Raw genomic sequence first — 25896 nt, 5'->3', positions numbered from 1 at the left:
AAATTTCCTGTGGTGGGAAACTATTTTGTGCAACTTTTTTGTATTTACAGTTTTGAGGGATAAGCCTCTTAAATTTCTCTAACTAGAAATATATGTTAAAAAAAAAAAACAATTTTCAATTTTTTTGTAGTTTATTGCACTTTTTTGCAATTTATGTAATTACTATGCACTTAATGCAGACATATTATTAAAAATTGGGCTGTAATGGTTGTATTGATGTATAGCAACTTGAAATGCTCCCAAAAATGGCTCCACAGCATGTAAAAATATAATATAAGCTCTGGCGGACTTGGTTCTATGGTAGGTCTTAAAGGGTTAAATAAACATAAAAATAAAAATTAAAAGTGCTAAGTAGATAGATATATACATGAGTGCAGGTGGTGATCAGTGCAAACATGGAATGATGCAGTGAACACAGTGTAGGGTCATGTGTTAGTGGTGGGAACAGTCATATGGTTATTGTTCATGAGTCCAACAGCAGAGGGGAAGAAACTGTTCTTATGGCGAGAGGTTCTGGTGCGAATAGACCGAAGCCTCCTGCTTGCGGGCAGCAGGTCAAACAGACTGTGTCCAGGGTGAGAAGGGTCAGCTGTGATCCAAGCTGCACGCCCCAGTGTCCTGGAGGTGTACAGGTCCTGCAGAGAGAGTCTGCAGCCAATCACTTTCTCAGCAGAGCGCACAACACGCTGCAGTCTCTGTTTGTCCCTGATAGTGGCTCCAGCGTACCACACGGTGATGGAGGAGGTGAGGATGGACTCGATGATTGCAGTGTAGAATTGCATCATCGTCCGTGTTGGCAGGTTGAATTTCTTCAGCTGCCTCAGGAAGTACATCCTCTGCTGGGCTTTCTTTATGACGGAGGTGATGGTGGGCTCCCACTTCAGGTTCTGGGTGATGGTGGTACCCAGGAAGCGGAATGAGTCCACAGTGGTGATGAGGGTGTCAGTCAGGATGATGGGGGGGGGAGTGGGGCTGTGTGCTTCCTGAAGTCCACAATAATCTCCACTGTCTTCTGGGCATTCAGCACCAGGTTGTTGTGGCTGCACCAGGACACCAAACGTTCAACCTCCCTCCTGTAGGCAGACTCATCCCCGTCCGAGATGAGTCCACCGTTCGAGATGAGTTACTAGTAGGTCATATGTTAATCAACTGTGTTCTTCACTCTCATTAGTAATCTCTTCAGTTCCTTGCATCAAAGTTTATTGCGGGTCCACCCACTTCGTACTTGCAAATGTAGTTATTTTCTGTAGTCTGAAGTCGTAAATGTTATTCAGTTTCTTTGTCTCTGGTCACTAAGTCACCATAAATCACTTACAGTGTGTGGAACAGCTAAAAGGGTCCTCTTGGGTAAGGAGGACAGAGGTGGAACAGCCACCAACTTTAGCAATTGAGTGTTCTTCAGACGATTTCTAATCAGGATTCTTCTCATCAGGTTGTTGTTGTTTTTTTTTTAACCTGAGCCATAGTGCAGAGCCTTTATAATGTATTTATTTATTTATTTCAATTGTCACTCATAAGGAAACACTTCTCAGTTTTTAATTTTTTGGTATCCATTTGTTGAACTTCATCCACTTTTTAGCTTGCAGCTAGCAGCACTCAGTTTAGAGTCATTCTCATTCAGAAACATACACAAGTGGTGAAATCTAAACTTGCTGACACACATTATGGGTAGAGCACGCAGGAGGTAGGAACTTGTAGAAAACTACGCGTGTTAGTTACACAAGGGCTCATTCTGATATTACTCTGACTTTCTACCAGGAAGCTGGCAGGTTAAAGTCCATTTAATGTCTGATCTGACATGTCTAGACATTTGCGCTCTCACACTGATAAAATGAAAAGGTGAGGTTTTAGCCTTGGGGAATCACTTTTACTATCCCGACTTCAGTGAGAGCTCATTCCATCTCTATGGAGCCAGAACAGAGAAGAGTCGTAAATGACCCTGTGGTTTTCTTGAGTGATGGGATGACCCAAGGGATATTTGACCGTGACTTGGAGGTAGGAAGGAGCTGCCCTGTTCTTGGCATGTAGATAAGCAGGAGAATTTTGAATGACTGGAAGCCAGACAGGTGTACATGGAAGGAGAACTGTGCAGGAATACAAGTACTAGGCAGACATCAGCTACTTGGACTAATGGTAGTGGCCTTATTTCACAAATGTTGTCTCCAGCATTTTTACTAGTCTGGGGTAATTTTCGCATAAGAATTTTGGACAATTTAGAAAGTGTCCGGGTGTTTTCATCAGCTATTTTGTCTTGATGTCCATTTCACACGCACTGCTTGAAATACTCTGTGGTTTAGGTGTAGGAACAATCTGTGCGCAGGAGGCAGCACATATAGTGTCCACTTGATAGGTCTATTAGGTAATTGTTTTCTTTTTGTTTGTTTGTCTTTTTGTTTGTTTAATTTAAGGGCGATCGTGGCTCAAGAGTTGGCAGTTCGTCTTGTAATCAGAAGGTTGCCGGTTCGAGCCCCGGCTCGGACAACTCTTCACCCGTTGCCTACTGGTGGTGGTCAGAGGGCCCGGTGGCGCCAGTGTCCGGCAGCCTCGCCTCTGTCAGTGCGCCCCAGGGCGGCTGTGGCTACAATGTAGCTGCCATCACCAGTGTGAATGTGTGTGTGAATGGATGGATGACTGAATGTGTAAAGTGCTTTGGGGTCCTTAGGAACTAGTAAAGCGCTATACAAATACAGGCCATTTACAGGCCATTTAATTTCAGAACTGACAGGTTTAAGACTACATTTGATACCTGCCTACTCACGTGGAACGCGGTTGCCTACTCTTCCTAGAAAAAAAAAGAGGAGATGCCTCAGAAGCCTCACTGTTGAGGATAGAATGCAAGATGGCCATCTTTTATTGCAGTATTTGCTGCAAATGCTATTTTGTTGTTCAGGGTCGCTCGTAGCTTCCTCGCCAGCTGAGCGAACACCATCATCATAACGGTAACGTGCCACCGAGGGATTCATTCCCCGTGGGAACAGAAGGTCAGTCTTCTTGAGGTTGAACTTTAGGCGATTTCACATCCACTCTTACATGTCAGTTGGAGTTTCAGATTGGCGGCTAGCAAGGATGTCTGAGTGTCAACCACATGATAGAAACCAGAAGCGTATAACAGAACTAAGTGTCTTTGTGTAGAGGAAGAAGAGGGGCCTACAATTCTCTGGATGAATTGTAGGTCTAATATTTTCAGGCTGTCCTTCAGTCTGTAATGGACTGCCATGCAAACAGCGAGTCTCCAACGCAAGGAGAGTCATGTCAAGTGAGCAGCCTATATTTGCAAATAAATAATAAACCCAAATTCATTTAGGTATCATTACCTGGAATTGTAAAGGTCTTTCTATTTCTAGCAATGGTTGGTTTGCATTTTCTCCTCGTATCTTTCACGCTAAAAAGACAAGAATGTATGAGTTACGACTCTTAATAGTCTTAAAAAAAAGACCCGAAAACAGCCGACTCTTAGCTACTGTGCTGTGACTGCTGGCTGCTCCTGAAACGTTAGGATGGAGCACAGCGATATATCACATCACATACAGCAGCGATAGCATCTGAATGCAGATGTGCATTTTGCTTTTGGTAAATAATTCTGCAACATTCAGAAAAAGTTAGATGGGATTTATTTTTTTTTAATAAACAAGTAAATAACCTGCGTAGTAAAAGGTGTCCAGATGTTGTTCATCTATCAATGAATGTCAGATAAATGATTGAAATGGAATCGTATGTTTTCAGTGAGACAAACAGAAAAACAAATTGATTGCAGACATATAGTAGAATTAAAAAAAACAACCTCTAAATGAATATCAGAGGAAACAGAAAGGCCTGATGGTAAGAGTGATAGAGAGTTTGTATTTTTTTTTAGCAGCGTATAGAAAGAAAAGGAGATGTTTCACTTTAAAGCATATTTAAAAAGCCACAATAATAGAATTCAACAGATGTGTATCTTTACTGTACCTCTAAAACCTGCTGATATTCCACTCTGTGCAAACTCAGCTTACACCAGTGCCATGCATATGATTTACTAAGATTACAAAAACATCGAACTCCAATCCTCATGGGCACATTTCAGGTTTCTTTCTCTCCAGCTCTGCATAATTTCCGTCAATGTTAATGCCACAGGTGGTGACCTTTGTAAAAGAATAATCTGACTGATGAGATTTGAAAAACTGTGATCTAATTATACGTGTGTTCACACAGTCGATGTTGGGTGGGCACCTCCTCATTAAATGAACACTTTATTAGTTGTAGACCCTAATTGGGGTGTGATTAATGCGTTAAACTGTGTAATTATAACAAAAGAATATCCTTGATTTTTTTAATCTATAGATTAAACTGAGATTAATAGGTGAATTAATGTCTCAAGGCTTTTTAATGACTCCATTGGGTCCTCTCATCAAAATTTAACGAGCTCCTGAATCATTAATTGGAATTTGCTTATTATCACCTGTGGATCCATCATTCATTTGATAACTTGAGCTTGTGCTGTTGGCTGTACACCTTTGGAGCTTAATTGCTTTTAATAATGAGGTTACTTGATAGTTGGTCCCCCACAGTTCTCTTTAAATCAAGTGGGACAGCTGAAATGGGCTGGTGACAGCAGAGCACTAATAGAGCTGAAATGTGTGCACAGCTTAATATTTGAGCGTGTTAATGTCTCTGGGCTAGTTTTTCTGTTATTGATCTCAGAATGCAAAACACTACCTCTGTAATGTGAGATGGTGTGTTTTATCGTAGGCCATTTTGGGTGAATATTGTTCCCAAACTATTATTACTAATAACTATTATTCCCATCCCAAACTACACCCCAAATCTGTTAATATTCAGATATGTGGAGCTTGAACCAGTAAAATCTCGATTATTATGAAAAACCTGCAATCAGTTGTCTAACTGGTTAAATTAGTAGTTGCTTCAGCACAGGTTTTGTCTGCGTGTAAAAACCCCAAAAAATGTTGGCACACCACAGAGGATTTGGCCTTACTCTAAAGAAAAGTCAGCATGACTGGGTTATTTTTTTACCAGTTTTTTAAGAAGGAAATACACTCTTCATCTTTTTTTTTTCTTCAAATAATAGGAATATGCATAGACCAGTTATGTAGGGTGAAACCAGCTTATTACTCTAACTATATGTAGACTAGTCATGCTTACCTGCATAGTTATTCCCTCGAGACCTGTTTTTAACCAGGAAAAAAATCCTGGTACACACTCAATGCTACTTACAAATTGCTAGTATTGGGCTTTTTAGAGAGTTTGGTCCATTTGGTCATTTGTCAGCTGCACATCCATGATTGGAATCTCCAGTGCCACTACATCCCAAAGGAGCGGTACTGCATTGAGATCTAGTGACTGTGATTGTGATTGAATACACTGAACTCATTGTCATCTCCAAGGAACCAGCTTGACATAATCTTGCTAGAAGCAACTTTCAGAAGAAGGGTACACTGTATCCATAAAGGGATGGACCTGTGAGCAGCAATACTCAGGTAGGCTATGGAGCTGATATTAAGGGGCTCAACGTGTGCTGAAAGAAATCCTGAAGGCAGAAGGGTGTTGAGCCCCGTACTTGGAATTTGTGCTGTTAAGTGTATATCAGTTTTTTTCCCTGGTTAAAACATAACTTTAAGCGATAACTACACTGGTAAACATAACTGGTTTACATATAGTTAAATTAATATTTTTCATCTTAATTATCTGAAATTTATGCATGTTAAGTGATAACTCAAAATATTTTGGCCATTCCCATCTGATCTCTGGGAATTTTCACCAAGAGAACTGCCTCTCTGAATTTTTTTTTTTTTCACACCATTCGGTGTATACTCTAGAGATGGTTAGTGCGGGAAATTCCCAGAGGATCAGCAGTTTCTCAAATATTCAGACCAGCCTGTCTGGCGCCAACAACCATGCCACGTTCAAAGTCACTTAAATCACCTTTCATCCTCATTCTGATGCTCGATTTGAACTTGAGGAGAATATTTTCTATGCATGCCTAAATGTTTATTGCCATGTGATTGGCTGGTTATGATTGGTTCATATCTGTTAATTTGCTAAATCTCAAAGGTTTAAATCGAATATAGCTAGTTGTTGTCCCCCCCCCCAGGCTTTCAAGGTTGCACTTTTCATTATAACCCTAACCGCAAAGACAAAAGATTAGCACTAGAGGGCAGCATTTCATTGCCTATTTTAACTTGAGGTGTCTTTTACTCTGAATTTTGATGACTGTTTGTAGTGTTTGCTGATCACGTTGGGCTATGGTAAGATATCCATTCATGCTTATATGATTTCTATCAGTTTTACAACTTTATATGAAATTAAAATAGAGACTGAAGAGAGTTTGACTGCTCTTACATAAGGTGCAAGAAGAACTGATGTTAAAATTAAGCCTATAATGTTATATACATATAATACGAAGTATCATTGTAAACTTCAGGTATTTAGTGTTATTGTGCTCTATAGTGGGTAGTATTACATTTTCAGGTAGGACTGAACTGAGAGACATAATGTGATATATTTCAAACCTAAGTCTAACCTCAGGTGCTCTGTTACTTTCATAGTGTAAAAAACTGTAAACTGTGAATCAGAGTCAGTGTCACACAGAGCATGGTCAGACATTCATCTCCTTAAACGTCATGAACAGAATTCTGCATTAGCTGCACAACAATCCTCTCTGCTCATAGTCAGCCAACCTATATCCATCCTGATACGAACCCCTTTGAAAAGAAAGTCGCAGATTGTCATCGCCTCTCACAGTTGATGACAAATTAGTGGGCTGCGGCGTTGCCATCTCGACAGGAAAAGCAGTAGCAGGGAAATGAAAGGGAATGGTGTTTATTCCCAGAGCTCAACCCCTCTGTCGGCCTGTCACTCTTCCCATGACCCTAAGGGGAGAAACGGAAGGCATCCTGAGCTTCCTTCCTTCCATACCTGTTAAATCATTCATCATCCAACTGCCTGATTATTTTAAAAAGCTAACAAGGCTTTGGTTCTCAAGTGCGTTTGTGTGCGTGTGTCTGTCTGAGGGAGAGAGAGTGAGCGAGAAAGTGGCATAGCTAGCGGTGGGATGCACCCTGTGGCTCTTAGCATCACCCTCCTTACCCCCATCGCCTCATCTCTCATACACTCACTTCCTCCAACTCTTCAGTGTAACATTCATTTGGATCCTACTAAACTTTTAGTGGAGGCAAACCCCCTCCTCCTTCTTTCTTATCCCACTTCTTCTCCTCTGCACTGTAGTCTTTGTTTCTTTTCTTCTGTCTGTGACAAGTGCAGTTTATCGTGTGCATGAATTTGTGTCTGTTAGCGTGCTTTGGTCTGTCTGTGAATGGAAGGCTGAGTGCCAGAGGTCAGGGTTGAGGCCCTCCTGGGTTGTTTTGATTAATAGACAGGGTAGCAGGGAAGCAGCCAGGAAGTGTTTATGAACGTTTGTGCGTGTGTGTGTGTGTTTATGTGTTTGTCTGTTTGTCTGTGTGGTGTGTGTGAGTAAGAGATGAACCTCTTTGGCTTTGTCGCACTTGGCACTGTCCTCCTCATTCGTTCTTCTGCTTTTCATATGTTAGCAAACAATCTTAGGTTACGACACATTCCAGCACTAGCGTGAATCCTTTTATAAATGCTGCATTTGTCAAGTTTCATTTATTCTTCCAGTCTTCATTCAATTGCACATACCGTATTTCGATATGTCACTGTGCTTTGAACCTATTCCACAGATTTTGCAGCCTAACCTGAATTTATACTTCATGCTAGAATGTACTCTGTGCATCTGATTTATTCAGGTTTTTCAGCCTCATAATAATCTGTGTGCCCGTAGTTTGCATTTTTATGCCTGGGTTAACAACTAACAAGCTAACATACCTAAGAAATATTTGAGAAACCAGTTGTCTGAGTGCTTTTGGCCCTGTGTAAATATGTGATGAAAATTGTTGTTTATAGTACAAACAGTATGCATGTAAACATCCTCAAATTGCAACTCGGAGTCAGCAATTTAAGCTCCCAGTTAATGTGTCATTTGAAATCTAATGAGCTAGAGTAATACGGTACTAAAGAGAATCTGCTGAAATATCCCTAAACATAATTTATCTGTGTGAGTTGAGTGATTAATCCCTCTTGTGTATTCTGTGTGATCCTTTTGCACCCATTGCTTTTGTCTCTGTTATAGTAAAGTGTGCCTTAATAAATTGCTTGCAGTATTGCCTTACTTTTCTGCAACAACTTACAGTGGAAATTCTAGACTGTATAAAAGCATAATAATAAGAGGAATGTTTTATACAGTCATTGACACTTAATAGTGAAAGGTGAGTTTCAGAAAAGTCATGTTCATTTTTCTGTTTATTTATTTGTTGACTAACCCCCTTTGTGTGTTTGTTGGGTCTTCTATTCATCCATTAATTTGCTCATTAACTCATTCTTAGTGCAGATAAAGTTTAATAAAACATGAAAACATCTCAGCGGTGTGCTGTACGCAAATATCTGTGGTCTTTTAAAAGTAGGCAGGTTCAAACTTTAAATCTGATACTGTTAATATGCTGTGCTTGATGCACTTTGTTTTTACATGTTTTCCTTGGTGCCAACATCAAGGTTAGGTGAGTATTTAGATGGTAAATGGCCTGTATTTATATAGCGCTTTACTAGTCCCTAAGGACCCCAAAGCGCTTTACATATCCAGTCATCCACCCATTCACACACTGGTGATAGCAAGCTACATTGTAGCCACAGCCACCCTGGGGCGCACTGACAGAGGCGAGGCTGCCGGACACTGGCGCCACCGGGCCCTCTGACCACCACCAGTAGGCAATGGGTGAAGTGTCTTGCCCAAGGACACAATGACCGAGACTGTTCAAGCCGGGGCTCGAACCGGCAACCTTCCGATTACAAGGCGAACTCCCAACTCTTGAGCCATGATTGCCCCCAGATGCTAATATCTGTATTGGTTGAACAGAACAGATAGAGGACCCAAGCTTGAAGGCTTGAAGTGAAGGAAGAAAGGATTTCTCTTTTTTTTAAACCATGCATTGGGGTAATGTTGGTCATCATTCAGCCAAAATTCTCACCTCGCAGAAGAAATTTGGCAATATTTAATTCAATTTAGTTTTATTTATACAGCGCCAAATCACAAGAACAATCACCTCAATGCACTTTATGTTTTAAGATAGACCCTACAATAATACATACAGAGAAAAAACCAACAATCATATGACCCCCTATGAGCAAGCACTTTGGCGACAGTGGGAAGGAAAAACTCCCTGTTAACAGGAAGAAACCTCCGGCAGAACCAGACTCAGGGAGGGGCAGAAAACTGCCGCGACCGGTTGGGGTGAGAGAAGGAAGACAGGACAAAAGACATGCTGTGGAAGAGAGCCAGAGATTAACAAGTATGATTCAGTGCATAGTGAGTGAGAAAGGTGACTGAAGAAGAAATACTCAATGCATCATGGGAATCCTCCAGCAACATACATGTCAGTACTCTTGCTGCAAAATTTTTGGATTAACTGAAGGCTTTTTGGGGAGTTTTTAGGACATACTGATAATAACGAATTACAGTAGTCCATGCTTGAAGTAATAAATGCATGAACTTTACGTGCGCACCCCCTTGGTTCTCTTTGCCATGTTTGAATCCTGAGCAGTTTTTGTAGTGTGGCATTATTCTTCCTGGGAGGCCACTGCTGTTGGGGAGTGCCATTGCAATAATTGGGTGTGCACCAATATTTGGGTTTTTATAACCTCTCTGTCACCATGAGTCTCTGGACTCAGCTTAGGGCTGGGTGATGATCTATATTTTAATTTCATATACCACTTTGCTTTTGGTTTGTGTTATTTGTTGTATTACAGATCAAGAGCACCTCCAGCGTTTCTTTTGTTTTCAGTAGCAAGGAGTTTTCAGTCCTCCTTAAAATCTCAGACTCACTCCAAATTTAGTTCGTAAGCTAAGAAGATTACATAAGTCTTTTTGTACAAAAAGTAACTTTTTTAAGGTCTTCTGTAAGTGAACCTGTTGAAGGATCATTAATAGTTACCTGTCTGTTGGTTGTTCAGTTACTCTCCACAGGTCCGTGCAGGTCCCCTGAGCCTCATGTTGCACCTGTTAGCTGACAGCAGGTGATGGTTGTCCTTATGAAACAGCCTCCTTACTGCATGACCTTGTTTGCCTCTACCACATCCACCTATTTTTCACATGTATTTACTTTTTAAAATTATTTTTATTTTTTATTATATTTAAAGTTCGAATATTTCTCCTGTAAAAGGACACATTTATTTAGTCAATGGATAACTCAAAGTTTCCCAGCAAAGCATTTCACTGTAATGAAATCATCAGTGTTATTCCCTTTACCTGTCAGTAGTTTCAGTGTCGTCGCTGATTGATGTAGGTCTCCTCTGGAATCAGACCCCAGTAGTACGTCACTGTGAGCCAGCGCCACCTGACCAAACGTGCTTTCTTGAGTTAAATCTTCATGTCGACAACATGCTGCCACCTTCCTTCTTCTTTCCTGCTGTCATGACCTTTTCTCATCTGTCTGCAAGGCACGATACTGCTCTTTTCTTATTCTGTTGCCCTGTCTCTCTCTCCCTCTCTCACACTTTCCCCCGTCTTTTCTCTGGCTGCCATCCTTCCTCCTCACTCTTTTCTTTCACAGCTGAAACTGGCACAGCATCACTGTCGCTGTGTTTCTTCCTTTGTATCTTTTAAGGTGGCTTGTATTCAGTTATCTCTCCTGTTTCTCTTTCGTCAACTACTTCCTCTGATATATTTATTCTGAGTTCTGTCTCTTTTTCCTCTTCCTTTTTCTTCTGTTCTCCTTTTTCCAGCAATCTCCTGTGACCTCTCAGACCAGCAGGCAATGTCCTTTGACCCCAGCCAAGATGGCACCGTCTCCTTCTCCTACTCCTTCCAGCCCTGCCCTACAGACTTCTTCCTCTTCTTCTTCTTCTTCTTCCTCCTCCTGCCCTGCACTCCGCCCAGTGAGACAACTCCTCCTGACATGTTATTCAGTCCTCTGCCTGGCATTTTTTTCCTTTGCTATCCCAGATAACTGCCTAGAAATAGTGCTGACTGAGTCTAAAGTTTACTTGAAGGTTGTGTACAAGCTGATAATTGACTTCAAGTATTTCGGAGGAAATTTTAGTAAAACCCTTTTCTGTATATATTATACCTGATGTAAGCAATAATACTCACTAGTATAATTAAAATGTATTTAGTAACAGCAAAAAATCATGGGGACATTTTTTTTAAATATATATCAATTATGTAACGAAGTAAAAACTTCCTGTTGTTACAGGAAAGAGGATGCTTAGATTATATGCATGTCAGGTCCAGTTAATTGCAAATACCTGGAATAATTTAAAAGGGAATCCAAAACAAAATCTTGGGTCTCAGAAGGTCAAACCATTTATTTTCAAAGTGTGCAAACAAAAAAAGGAAAGTATTGATGCCCTAGCTACACATAATACATAACCTGTACTAAATACTGGCACTTATTGGCAAGGAACTAGAGCACTGTATCCTCTGATCCAGATCAAATCTGGATTGTTTTGATTTAACCAAAAACGTACTACACTACATAGTCACACCACAAATATAACTGTACACGTAGCCTTGTTACCATCTATATGTCACTCAAATGATAGGACCTTAATGTGTCCCCTTCATCTGGGTGTATTCACACCTGTATTTAGAGCTGTCCACTTTTGACCACGTCACATAAGATGTATTTTATTGCCAAGTGTGAACAGGCCCTGAGAGATTTAAAAGAGGTGATGAGGGCCTTAGAGTGAGAGACTGCTGTTGGCACCTCCTCTCATGAGCAAAGTTGTGTATATGAATTTTATTCAACTGCGCACACATCATTATGGGTAGCCAACATTTGTTACAAATCTTCCAAGTCAGGTGGGTGACGATTAAGAAAAGCTTTGATGTGCTCCTGTGCTTCCCTGCCTCTAGCTTGTCACCTCCTCCCCTTCTTCCTCCTTGTCTGTTAAGAGATGTCCACCAAAGTAAGGACACCAGATGTGACAGGAGCGCTGTGGCGCCTGCCTCCTGTTCTCTGTGGCCTTGCTGGGAGCGAGGCGTCACGTCCTGTTTATCTCTCTGTCTCTTCCTTGCTCTTCCAGAAGGGCCCTGTGGCACCGGTCGTGGCTGTGACGGCTCCGCAGCAGACCCCCGTGGTTTTGCCTCCCCAGGCCCCGGCCCAGCCTGCCCCCCAGCCAGTGCAGCCTGCACAGCCGGGAATCGCCACGGCCTCTGGTGGTTCTGTCGCATCCCAGGTCTGTTTCCTCTGCCACACTGCCCTCCTCTCATCCTCCTCCACTACCGCCCACACTCCACCCTAAAGGGTGAGGGCACTGTCACAGCTGCCAGGAGGCTGGCTGTGTCACAAGCTCAGACCCGGACCCACAGCTACACCACGTCACACAGCTGGCCATGGACAAAGAGTCTTGCACATGCCCACACATGCTTGCGCTCATACATTCACACTATTGCGTACTGACCCAAGGACATAGAAAGACATAGAAGCACAGATTTACCACGAAGTCACATGTATGCATATTCTCACACACACACATGCACACATGCACACACGCACACACACACGCACACACACACGCACACACACGCGCACACATATCTGTCAACCCAGGTGCTACATTTTAATGTCCTGAATGTACACTATTCACTGAGTTGTGACAGATGCTTTTTAGCCTCTTTTATCAGCCAAGTTAATTCAACTCTTTAAGCCAATATTTAAGGACATGCAGCGCAGTTATAGGGCCACTTCCTCTCTTCCTCACTTCCTACACAGTGTCTTTGAGGTTGAGATTTGGTAGTGGTGTCACTGGGGTTTTTTTTGTTTGTGTGTGTGTGTGTTTGTTTTATAGAAAATGAATTATTTTGTTGTCTTCAACAGGAAATGCAAGAGAATGTTAAGAAGTGTAAGAATTTCCTGGCCACACTTATCAAGCTGGCATCTCACAATTCTCCGTCCCCCGAGACGTCTAAGAACGTCAAGGCTCTTGTTCAGGACCTGCTGGTGAGCTTCACAAAACGCTGTTCATACCATATAGGAAAAACTAAATAATTTCACTTGTTTAGATGGGACAATTTTGGGGCAAGTATTAGATTTACAAAAACTGCTAAGGACCTGCCGTATACCTCTTTTTTTTGTAGGCAAATAATTTTAACAGCATGTTTCTCATGCATCTAACTAATTTAATGAAATCATAACATGGTAAGTGTGAGTCCATTGTTTTGGTTTTTTTCCGTTTTTGTTTTGCGGTGTAACATATTTTAAATTTTACATTAAAATTGACACTTTTCTGTGTCGTTGTATTAAATATTTCCTACCTGTAGATGGCAGCATGAAACTCTTTCCGAAAGTCTCTTTTCTGTGTCATGAATTTTCATCTCATACAAAATGTGCACCTTAAGTTGTACCCTGAAGTTTCAGGATGGAATGGTTGATGATTCCTTCTGGTGATGGGCTTTCATCTAACTGTGCTTATACCCTCTGGTGTACTGCACGGCTTCTCTTTTGAAATGCCAGGATGCCAAAATCGAACCGGAAGAGTTCACCAGCCGACTACAGACAGAGCTCAAGTCATCTCCGCAGCCTTACCTGGTACCCTTTCTCAAGGTGAGGTTCTTGCTAGTTAACTTCTTTTTTTAAACCTTCTTCCTAAGCTATATCATCCATAAAACTGATTCCTACATTGACTAATGCAATGGCTCATTGAGCTCATCTTCTTTATAAGTCTCTGAAAGTGCCTATCTAACATTGAACCCTACACCTCGGTCATCAAGTAGTCTTCTTAACCTTGGGCCTGTTTATTCAGTTTATAGCACCTGTAGGTACTTGAAATTCTCATCCCTCCATCCATCCATTTTCTTGTGCTTAACCAATTCTGGGTCATGGGGTCTACTTGAAATTGACCCCTAAAATTGTTTTCTGAACTGCCCCTTATCTTTCTCCTCTACGCATTCCCTAACTTGGCTCCTTAAGCTGCCCCTCATAGATTTTTCTGAAATGATCCCCCTAAAGTAGTTCTTTGCATGGGACCACAGTCAATGTTAGCCTTGCCTGACAGTTGAATGAGACACACACACACCCTCCCTCTGGCCTGACTTCTGACTGCGGTGACGGTGGCCCCTGCAGCCGTTCCAGTAGCCAGCAGGTTTTTTTCAGCCAGCCATGATGAGCATCACATCAAGGCACTCACCCGCCCAACAGGGCCACAAACACATGGTGTCAGGCAATGTTAGGTCATTTACGTCAAAAATCTGCCCTAAAATATTCTCTAGGGAACGACATCAGCTCCTTAGGTCAACTGACAGTGAGTTATCATGCTAATAGTTATGGTAACACTGTATACAGTTTTAAGCATACTGTAGGTTTATTATCCTGAATGCAAATTAAACAATTTCAGCACACAAATAAGCATTTTTTAAAATAACAAATAAAAGTCACATGAATCATTGTGCAAACATTCTACAAACATGTGGTCACATGCATCTGCAGATATTTTTTAGCTGTCTATAGCCATATTTTTTTGATAGCATTATGCTAAATTAGCCAGTGACCACAGCCGTAGTTGTTGCAGCTGTGTATGGGGCTTTGTAATGCATGTCTATTTCTCTATATGACTGTAAACTCTGGCTGCCCTCTGTCCATCAACAGAAGAGCCTCCCAGCCCTGAGGCTGTCTTTGCTGAATAGTCAGCAGTCTTTGACCCAGCCCCCGCAGCAGGGACTAAAACCAGCACCCTGTGGCACCCCTCCTGCCATCGTCGCTGGGCCAGCTGTCCGCATACGCCACCCTAATAGTGTCAGCACCACTACGGGTGCCAGTGCATTGCCCGCTGGGACGCTCGGACATGCAGCTGCAATGGTATGTATAACGCGGCCCAGTTGGAAGAGTATCCAGTGCAGACACAGTCATCACAATGTTTAAATTGGGAGTTGCTTTTTAAAACTTTTTTGTTCACACACAAGAGTTTGTTCCCCAACATCACAGTCCAAATGAAACTACATGTGATCTTTGAAGTAAAACATAGCAAATACAAAGATCGATCCTAAAATGTGTAAATGTTCATATGTGTTTCATTTGTTTTTTGTTTTTTTCTGTAATTGGTAGCCATGTCCAGGAAATGTGTATGTATGTATGTATGTAAGGTGTCTGATAGAGCGGAAGTTGTACAGTAAATGTGACGCATTTTCTCACAACAGCCCAGCATGCATTTAAAAAATGGTAACCTGCAGTGAATCCAACCTGCTGGGGGTAGTGTGCTTGTTGATGATGGGTTTTGTTATTCTGGAGCAAGTCACAGTCATGGCTGGAAGTCATACATCAAACAGTGAGTTAGAGTCAAAAAAAAAAAGGGAAAGGGTGACCCAGGCCTACCCATGTAGCAACATTTTCTGTCTTTAGAAAATATTTATTTTGTCTTATATCCATCTAGAACACACTTGTTGGAAACTTGCATATTCACACCATAGAGGTTGTTTGCATAATGTGCAAGTGGCTCCACTGACCATAGCAGATGGCAAAGCACAAGTATCCAATTAGAGGTACTCAATTTACAAACTTTGCTGTTACACTGTTAAGTTGCTCAAAATGGGAGGTGAGAAGAAGTACTAATAACAATGTCTGGGTTGGAGAAAGAGCCAGAGAAAGCATATGGAGAAATAAAACAACTTTTTAACAGAAAGGTTTAATTTAAAAAGATGGGAAAGCAACTATGTCTAAGAATAAAATAAAAAATAATAAGGCAACAACAGATTATTCATTGATACCACACTTCTTCACAAGCAAGATATCAACTCCCAACACTTATGAAGCTCGATCACCGGGCTGACCAGCTGCTCTCACTGGCTTTTTATACGTGAAGTCAGCTGAAAGCAGCACAATACACCCACACAACACCACATAGTAGGCCTTTTAAAGCTATGACATAAGGTTTGTCTCTTTATTAGTAGGATTTTGAAATATTTGTCAGTGAATTTGGAGGATTTTGTTGTTAGACTAAAGTAGTTTTAAACATGATGGTTCAGTTATTCCACAAAGAAGTCCTTTGGAGGCATTACATTAAGCTAGGAATACATATGCCATACATATACACAGAGGACTGTATTATATGTCTTTGTGAGCTTTCTGAAGGACTATTTAAAGATCCTTCCCCCAGTTTAATGGAAACAGTTTAACACCACCATCTGTCCTACAAATCTGTGATATGATTCTTGGTATGCAGTACAGTCTCTGTGATGGTTAGTCACACCCATATGTTGCAGGTTATAAAAGTGTCATGATTATTTGTGTAAAGGAGTCAAAGAAGCAGGAGATTCAAAAAACGACAGGAAGTAAACCTACAAAAACATCGAAACGCCACGAAACCTGGGCTGAGCGCACACACTGAGGAAACACAGACACTACAACAAAAGGGCAATGTGAAATTGTTGCCTATTTATACAAACTGACACGCTCTGAGAGCTAATCAGGGGAATAGGGAACAGGTGGGGAACGAGGAACAGCTGAAGACAATTAAGACAGTTAGGAACAAGACCAAGAAGACAAAAAGACTACCAAAATAAACCTGGAAGTCACTGACTGACAAAGAGACAAGACACACACACTTGAACTTGACACAGGGGAGACAAGGGGGAAGGCTCAGAGAAACACAAGAGATTATAGAAAGGGTTGAGACCATCTCAACCTTGCCCCTCTAACTTGCTCAACCTGTGCTGTCCCTCTGATACACTCATTTCTAATCTTGTCCGTTCTGGTGACTCCTACTGAAAATCTTAACATCCTCTACTCTGCCACCTCCAGCTTGGCCTCCTGTCTGTTTGTCAGCGTCACAAAAAGAGGCCGAGCTTTGCACCTAAAGGTAGAAAAGAATTCAAAGTCCCAACAAAATTCATATTTCAGGGTCAAAGACGCAGTACCATGACAGAGGGGGACTGTACCAAGAAGCAACAGCCTTACTTTTTCTTTGTTTTTTTTGACCGTTTGTCTGATTTAGTTTCCAGATTTGATTTGATTGTTTCAGTTATATTTGAAATGTTTTAAAAATGTTTATTAATTTTAGCCTGTATAATCGTAATACTGTAGTCGGTAGTGCCAGGAGCAGATTTAAGAAGTTCAGACAAGGTATTGCAGAACAAAAACCTGGCTCAGAGTCGATGCCTTCTTTTACTTAATGTATTGAATAATATGACAATATTAGCAAAGACTAATATTATGGACCTTTCCTCTATATTTCTAATTGGTTTGGTATTTTTGTTAGTTAACTTCTGTTAGTTTTCTATCCCCAGTTTCAGATCGTGGTATAGTTTTAGTTAACTATAATAACCGCGTTGTGGATACTGAACGTGTGTTTGTGTCTGTGTGTGCAGATGTGCTTGTACATTGAGAATCATGCGACCCCACAGAGCCCAGATGTCTACAGATGGGTCAAGTGAGGTCAGACTCAGATTGGTCTGGTCCAGGCAGAGTAGTGGGCAAGCCAGAGGGGTCTCTCTTTTGTATTTCTCTCTCTCTGTTTCTCTTTCATTCTCCCTCCCTTTTTCTTCACTCACTCCTTCCTGGTTTACTTAGGCTGTCACTTGCATACACACACTTTCTCTCCATGCCTTTCCAACAGCTTCTTTCACTGTATCTGCCCCCGCATCGCCCTCTCATTTCTCTCCCTCTTTCCCTCCCTCTACCCGTTAACCGTTGAAGGGTGAAGCGAGGTAACTAGGTCAGCCCCAGGTCAATTTTAAAGCAATGTGGCGGCCGCAGTCTATGTCCAGAACATGCCTCTGGTCTCTCGCTCCCCCCTTCTTTCTCTCTCTCCCTCCCTCCACACACACACACAACGGCAACATAAGCTATCACACAAAACATTAGTAAATGATCGCCGCTGGCACGTCAACAGTCTGAAACCAGAACGCTAGTTGAATTAGCCTAAAAAAAAATCTGTTCATACTACAGTGGTATGGGAAAGATTTCTTGTTGTAGTAAAGTAGAGTATATAGATGTGGGCTTACATTATTTAAGGTTACTTATTTAATTACAATTAATGCTCCAGGATATCCAATAAGCCACAATCATTTTTGGTTTTGAACCCACAACATTTGAAACAATGCTGTGTTTCAAATGTCAGGGGTTTAATTAGATAAAAAAGAAGTATTCTACGTTTCTAAACACATGGAGGATAGACCACGTAATAAAGACATTATTTAGAAAATCAAAGTTAGATATTTTTAAATTATATATATATATATTTTTTATTGTGCCAAAAGCTATATGGGAACTAGACCATAAACTTCCTTGGGGCAAATTTTATACGAGGTGAATGGCCTTGATGAAAACTCGAGAGGTGTAAGTAGGCCGCACCACCACATACCATAACAGCTCATTCTTCATTGCAACAGTGTGCAGCGTCAGTACATGTGATGTTCTATGGATGTTTGAGCTAAGAGGTTGAAATAATATATTCTAACTTTGCTGGTCAAGTTATTGGGCATCAACAGCAAGGAAAATGAATAATTAATGAATAATAAATAGACATAAATAGTAAATAGCGGCAAATTTGTAGCTTTATATGCATTTTTCTGTATTATTGTTTGAAATCTGTTTCTCTCTTTACATAAAACTAACATGTTATTCTTTAATCTAAAAAACATCTAACATTTAAGATTGCTCTAGATGTTAAATGTAGGAAATATGAATCATATGAAAGATGAGCAGTTTAGGTTTAGTGTTATTCCTTCTGCCCCTGATTCTAAAACTTCTTACCTGAGGGTTTTCCCTCTCTCTTAACTGTGTCGCCAGCTGGCCAGAGGTGCTAGCTATCTTTGCTCATTCTGAATGTATTTTTCTCCCCTTACCCCCCTTACTCGCAGACCCCTGCAGTGGATCTCTGGGAAAAATGGCCTCTGTCTTTTTTCAGTAGCTTGAACAGTAATATAGCATGTGTCAGGGAATGGAAAACAAGGCTAAAAAATATGCAGCAAGAAGCAAACTGGTAGGAATGGATGGCTGAGCCTGAGGCTCGGCCCGTAGCTGCTACCAAGGAAGGAAGTGACTCTAATAGCCCAGTATACTCTCCCACCCCCCGCACCTTCTTCTTCTACTACTTTTTCTTCTTCTCAACTACTTTTTCACTGTGGCCTTGACTTTTTATTGCCTTTGTCTTATCTGCAAATGCAAGCAAATGTAGGTCATATACAGCGGGAGAAATCCATCCTTCTTGTGCATTTAATTTGATCTCTAGTTTCTCTGTACTGTGTGGCGATAGCCACTGTAGAATTCACCACTCTTGTATGTATTATGCATTTATTCTGTATATACTGCTGGTATTTTCACTGTGTTACAATTGAAAAGAAATCAATATACAAAACTCAAGTGGGTCTAGGTCTACAGATGATGTTTTTTTTCTATCCAACTATGACAAAAAGTTTGATTTTTCACTTTCGGTTTTGGGGATCACACAAAAATGGAGCAATGCTTTAGTAGGTGTTCAGTTTCATCCTTTTTAATTTCCATTCTTTATCTCTTCCTTCTCTCCAATTGTTTCCTTCTGAGAAATGCTACAATAAAGTTTTGCTTCCTCAGGGTGTCAAGACAGGAGGCGCTGTTGGTGGCCAGGTCCGGATGCCTGTGGTGATTACGCAGTCCATCAGAGCGCAAGGTAAGACATCTGCAGGCCTATTACAGACACATTTGATTGAATTCAATTACATGTACAATCCCCATTCTTATACCAGGCATTTGGAGGACTAAAGTATAGAAAGATGAAAGAATGAACAAACATTTCTTTATATTTTTGGAAACTTTGACTCACGTTTTTCCTCTGATTTTGTTATGCAATATTTACATCCTTCGATTAAGACACCATTGCAGGAAAAATATTCAAAGACTTTCAGCCTTAGTTTAAATTTCTTTTTAAATGATGAACCAATAAAACAGGTTATATAGCCTAAGATGGCCATTAGTGAAACCGTAAATGTTCTCTCGGTAGGCTGAAGGATGTGTAAACAGGCAGGAGCCATAGAGAGAACAGGTGTTTTTTTTGTGTTTTTTTTTTTTTCCTGTCTGGTTATAAAGCCTTCTCAAACATTTGCGCTACTGCTTACTCACACTGATTCACAAACACTCTTCCCACAGAAGCCCACAAATATCGCCCCAACACCAACCGGGTGTAACGCTCCCCTAAGAGAGCTCTGTGCTCTCAAGTGGTGTGTGAAATGAGTGTATGTGTTTGTACCTGTTTGTGCTTGTGCGTTTGTGTTAGTGTGTGTGCGCGTACGATCGGAGGTGCATACAAATTTGATCTGCCCCCTTCCCCAAGATTGCCTGCAGTGAAAGATCTGTAGGTTGTTTTATGCCCATAAATTGGAATGCGGGGATAGTTCTAAAAATACTTTCCTGTGCCTCTTGGCTAGGAACATGCCTGTTAAAATCAAGTTTAAATTCACTCTGGCAGTCCTTGTGCCTCTCTGGAAAACGTGTCTCGGAGCAGGATGCGGTTTAGGAGTGTAAGGAAAGGCGGTGAAGTGCAGTGATATTGACAGAGCGACGCTCTCCGCACCAACCTGGGGAGAGCGACAGCCCCTCACCCTCACCCCTGTGAGGATGACAGAGACAGCTGAAGGTAGTCGTTAGAAAGAATGAATATTTGATGCAGATAGAAGGGGACACTTCAATGATAACATTAAACCTTTCCTTTTTGTTTAGTGTTTTCTTCTTTGTTCCCCCCCTTTCTTTAACAGGCACAATGGGAAAGGGAGCCATAATCCAAGCAGGCAAAAGTCCCATGGGCCTGCCTGTTCAGATCACCGGGAATCAGAAAAACAAGCTCAATGACCCCGGAGGAGGCACATTCAGGTACAACTCCTCTCGCCAGGAGAGTGACTGTGGAGCATGTTATTTGTGTCTGCCAACACATGGGGGCAGCATTTCACTAAAAAGCTTCTGCATGACTACAGGCTACACTCTCAGCTAAGGCTGTGAGTGTTTATCTGAGTCGCCTGCCTGGCCACCTGGCTGCCTGCCTGCCCGACTGGTTGATCGGTGGTCCTTTCTTCCCATGCCCACCACATAGCAGCACACTGTCAGTTAACAGATCACCCTCACGTTCGCCTTCCTCGTGTCACTGTCACAACTCATCGACAGGATTCCAAATGAGCTACCGCTTAATTTAGAAATAAGATAATTGTGCCCATATGGTTGGAATTTCTGGATGCGGTTCTGAAAATACCTTTTGGTTAAGTCAAACATACAGTATTTAGCCTGCAGCTTTCCTCCCTCTCTCTCTCTCTGGTCTTGTCTCTGCTTCAGCTGTGCCTTTGTCTCGAAACATAAAAGGTTCATCGCCCACATGCTGGCCTTTGCGGTCCATGTTTTGTGTGAGTCTTTATGTGTTTTATGTTTGCATACATTCCTCTATTTGTCTGTGTTTGTTTGTGTCTCTGCTTGGGTGCACATGAACATATGTGTATATTCCAGAAATCTAAGAATTTGCGTGCGTATGTGTGCGTGCATATCCAGTGTGCTTGTACACATGTATCGACAGGTGCCGGAGGTTTAGGATTGCCCCTGTGTGACTGGGACAGGGCAAGAAGAGTCTGGGTCACATGGGCCAACGGGTTCATGGTAATGGCTCCCATCTCCTGAGGGGAAAGGCAGCGCCCTGGGCTCTGATTGATAAACCAATAAATCTTTAGCTGCGTTGGTAATTAAGCTGTCAGGCTCGCTTGTTACTGGCGACCTTTTTCCCCCCTGCGGTGATCACAGGGGCCCACCACACACAAATGCACTGGTTTCAACACAAGTCCAATAACACACAGTACCACTGTCATGGAAGAATCATGTCAATGATATTTTGTAGTTTATTTTCTCTTTATCCGGGTCAGGTGACATTTTGCCTGCTTTTCATTTTATGCGTTAGACACTTTATTGTCTATATCGTGTAGTCAATCATCATTGTTTTCATCCCTTTATTTGTCTCTTTCGTTTTCTTCCAACGACGCATACACGCTAACCTTTCTCGCCATCACACTGTTACTTGAAGTCACATATGACTTTTCTGACTCCGATATAGGTTTAACTGTTTGATGAGTTGACCTCCGTATTATCTAATTATCTTCATTTCTCACTGTCGTTCCTAATTTTCCACTTCACCGAAAAATGCATGTGCGTTAAATTCTTAACTTGTTAATGTCGGTTGGTTGCTGTTGACTGAAACCTCAGAAATTGCTGTTATTTTTTTATGCTGTTACTTTTCGTACCTGAGGATATAAACATGCTGGAACAGAGCTCATTGTTACAAGGCGATCCATCTGACGCCACACTGTCTTCACACCACGTCCAGTCAGACGCGATGACTTGTGTCTGTGAACAGACGCTGTTTTTCATGTTTACCATGCTGAAAAATGCAGACAAGTTGTTAAAAAAAAGTTAATTTTGAGTTTCTATAGCCTTTTAAAGACGCTAATATTTAAACAGCAACAGCAGGTCATTTGCATAAAATAGTCAAGTAGGCCAGATTTAATTTAAAAATGTGTGCCACTGACATAATTTCAGTAATTACTTAGAAATCAAAAAAGGATTAAGACAAGTGGCCAGCACACAAAAAAGTCTAAGTGAACTAAAGTCAGGGGGAATTTGGTCATAAAGCCATTTTGACTTAACTGCTTCCATAGCAGAATTAGAGGGGTGTAGAAGGTATCTGTTCACTGTAATAAAGAAACAAAACAAACAAACAATGGTCAGTCAGCATCCACCGTGCTCTCCCCCACCCAGCCTGCACCATGTTCAGCTGTAGTCTGGGACTGATGTGTGTATGGCTGTCACTCTGAACCGCTGGTCCCAGCAGGCCAGCTGTAGCACAAACACACACATACACACTGCAGGGCTTGTGGGGTTTCCAATGTAGCTACAGCCTTCTGTGTAAGTGCTTGTGTCAGTGTGTGCGCATGTGTGTGTAGTTTACAGTACAGAGTGAAAGCAGCTGTCTCTGCGTCCCCCCCCCACCCCTCCTCATCTCTCTGTAAACACTCGACATCCGCTGTAATCACTGGCGAGCCAGCCGAGGCCCTCAGCCCTCTGCCAACCTCCGAGCTCAGCCTCAGCCCCTCAAATCCAACCCTGTGCTTCATGGTGGACACACATCCCTGCGCATTAACGAATACTGGCATGGTTGCATAGGAAAAGACACACACAGATACACATGCAAAATTAGGATCAAAAGTTTTCGTTCATCAGTCACTGTTGCCAATGGATGCAAAAGTCCACCAGCTCTTTTCCATCATGTACCAGCAAACTGACTTCATTATGCTTTGCGGTTATATCCTTTGTTGCTGTATAAATTGCTATGTGATGTGCCTGTTTTGCTAAGACGAACTTTAAAAGTAAATTAGAACTTAAAAGTGATCTCTGAAAAATGTTGATGTTGCCACTTGTAAGCACGGCAACCACAAGATTCGATTATGTTGAGATTTGGGGAAAAAATTGACGAAGAATGAGCAGAGGTAGCTAGCACGTCTGGCCAGCTGGTGACAAAGATGTTCAAAAACTCCAAAGAAAGTGGCAGCACTCCACATAGATACAGGAAAGTTTGAAATGCTACAAAATATACTTATGACTCTTAGCATTGATCAGATCGTCACCTACATCACACCATTTCCTTGCCAGGTATTTTAAGTGCTTGGGAATAATAACAGCCTGAGTGTTGTAATGAATTAATAACACTTACCCATTAAACATGAAACAATACTTGACCTGTTGTTGGTCTTTGGAAGGCTCTTAAGCCTATGCTATCATTCATTTTGGTCATTAACACATGTCCTGTCAGCTGCCCATTGAACTTAAGGCTGTTTTATGGAGAATACTTCTCCAGTGGCGCTTGTCTCTCAGTGTGGGCACAACAACATGCATGGCCTGGGTGTTAGTCACAGGGATCAATCAGGGCCCCCTGCCTGGGCACAGAGACCTTTATCCACAGGGATAAAGGGGATGGATCAGTGTTGGAGAAGGGGGAGGGGGGCGGAGGAGATCTGAATGCACCCCACACCTACACAACCTCTAAACAGCAAGTGCAATTCTCCAACCTCCTATGGCATGCCCTCGCTGAAACACAAGCTCGATGTGGAAACGACATGCATATGTATTTATGTGGCCTCTGGCTCCGAGTCCCTGAGCCAACCCAAACCAATAACTGAGAGCCTGCTCTTTAGCTTCCGTGGAAGCTAATTGCATATCTGCTTTATTAGTGCAGAGATATAGTCGGGAATATTTTGCATTTCATATCTCACTCTCTCCTTTTAATGTCAGACCTGTCTTTAGCATTCTCGTTTGATTTCAGCCTTGGTGATCTCGAATGGCCCTGAAAACAGATCATCAAAGAAAAAGGGATTACCAGAATTTTTGGATACTGGTTGATATTTTGTGTGCCGATACACAAAATGTTAACTCTGTAGATCCATTGTAAATAATTATTCAAACTACACATACATTTCCTGTAAAGAAATCCTCGGGCTATAGTGCAGCTATAGCTGTACCATCTTGATTTAAAAATAACACTTTTTTCTGCAGTATAAATTGGAGATCTTGACCCTATGGTATTATTTTATTTTTTATTACTCAGATAACGAGACTCCATTAGTACAGTGAATACATCTTTTTCCTTTATTCGTCTTTTATTCCAAATAAGTTAACTTTCTTTGTCATTTTTAGTCAAATTATTTGAAACAATACTACTACTAATAAAATGCTCAACTGTTAATCCATGTAATATTGACCGAAAGAATCACTGAAAACCTTTTTATGTACTGAAATTGTTTGTACTTGATTCAATTCAGTGGTTCTCAAACTTTATCTCACATGCACAACTTCAGAAGCCGAAACAACACCCTACACTTCTAATTTGTAATCAATCATTAACAATAAAAAATGGATCCAAGTTGACGTTCAGTGAATACAGGTTAGAATGCTATCGTTCCCTTTGTAAATCACATTAATTCAGCTTAGTTTCCTTCGATATTTTCCCCTAGTGCTCCATGCCCCACCTGGAGTGGCTCAGTGCCCACCCCACAGTTTGCTGTAATATAACGGTTCATGTAAAAGTAGCCTAGCCAGTTTTTCGGAGATTTTCTAGTCTAAGACTATGTGATGTGTTCTGCCAACATGAGATTTCGGTCTCTCTCTCTGTCTTTCTATCTTTGTCATATGCAAGAAATATATTCATCTATTCTCAGCCCTGAGAAGAAAAGCTTTTCATAACCTGTACCTTTTCCCACAATGTTTTTAGTTCACCTAAAAGAAGCCAGATTAAAAAAAATGAGTAAAATAGGAATCAATTTTGGAACCACGAGTTCAGTGCACTACACGACTGTAATGAAATTTGGCATGGTGGTGGGTAGTTTGCACTGCTACTGCCTCACACCAAGAATTTCTTGGGTTTGAATTCACAGGTCATCTGGGGCCTTTCTCTGTGAAGTTTGTGTGTTTTCCCTGTGGCTTTGTGGGTTCTCTCTGGGTACTCTAGCTTCCCCTTACAGTCCAAAGACATACATATTTGGTTAACTGGCAGTTCTAGGTGTGAATAGTTGTCTGTCTTTAGCCTTCCAACAGACTGGTGACTTGTTCAGGGTATACCCTGCCTCTCACTCCAGCTGGGGCAGCTGGCACAGGCACCAGCCCCCTTGTGACCCTTAATTAGACAAGCAGGAGACAATGGATACATGGCTATATAAAGCAAAACCTATTGTATGATGTTATGTCCTGACATTCAGTTTACAGAAAGGACTTATGATTATTGTCATTATCATATTATCATCACATTATTGTCATCAGATAGAGATTTTTGCATCGGTTTTTTTGATCTCTTTGGATGCATTGATACTGAGATTTTGCTTTGGCTTTGAGTGATCTTGTGTAGTCA

At 41.5% G+C, this 25896-nt stretch overlaps 1 protein-coding gene across 2 annotated transcripts in view; it reads left to right on the top strand.

The window, feature by feature from the left end:
• LOC102797770 (transcription initiation factor TFIID subunit 4) overlaps nt 1-25896 on the top strand; it is a 96229-nt gene that overhangs the window by 4619 nt on the left and 65714 nt on the right. The window contains exons 3-9 of one of the 2 annotated variants that reach the window (XM_006779753.2): nt 10786-10938; nt 12088-12240; nt 12882-13004; nt 13518-13607; nt 14649-14858; nt 19569-19644; nt 20726-20840. In XM_006779753.2, the coding sequence (XP_006779816.2) occupies nt 10786-10938; nt 12088-12240; nt 12882-13004; nt 13518-13607; nt 14649-14858; nt 19569-19644; nt 20726-20840 (920 nt within the window). The remainder of the gene's footprint in view (nt 1-10785; nt 10939-12087; nt 12241-12881; nt 13005-13517; nt 13608-14648; nt 14859-19568; nt 19645-20725; nt 20841-25896) is intronic. The other variant, XM_006779754.2, reaches the window with a different exon arrangement.

The sequence above is a fragment of the Neolamprologus brichardi genome, chromosome 1 (assembly GCF_056152115.1).
Source record: "Neolamprologus brichardi isolate AB-2024 chromosome 1, ASM5615211v1, whole genome shotgun sequence".
Taxonomy (NCBI): Eukaryota; Metazoa; Chordata; class Actinopteri; order Cichliformes; family Cichlidae; genus Neolamprologus; species Neolamprologus brichardi.
The sequence above is the reverse complement of the archived record's forward strand: the minus strand, read 5'-3'. Positions and strand labels throughout refer to the sequence as shown.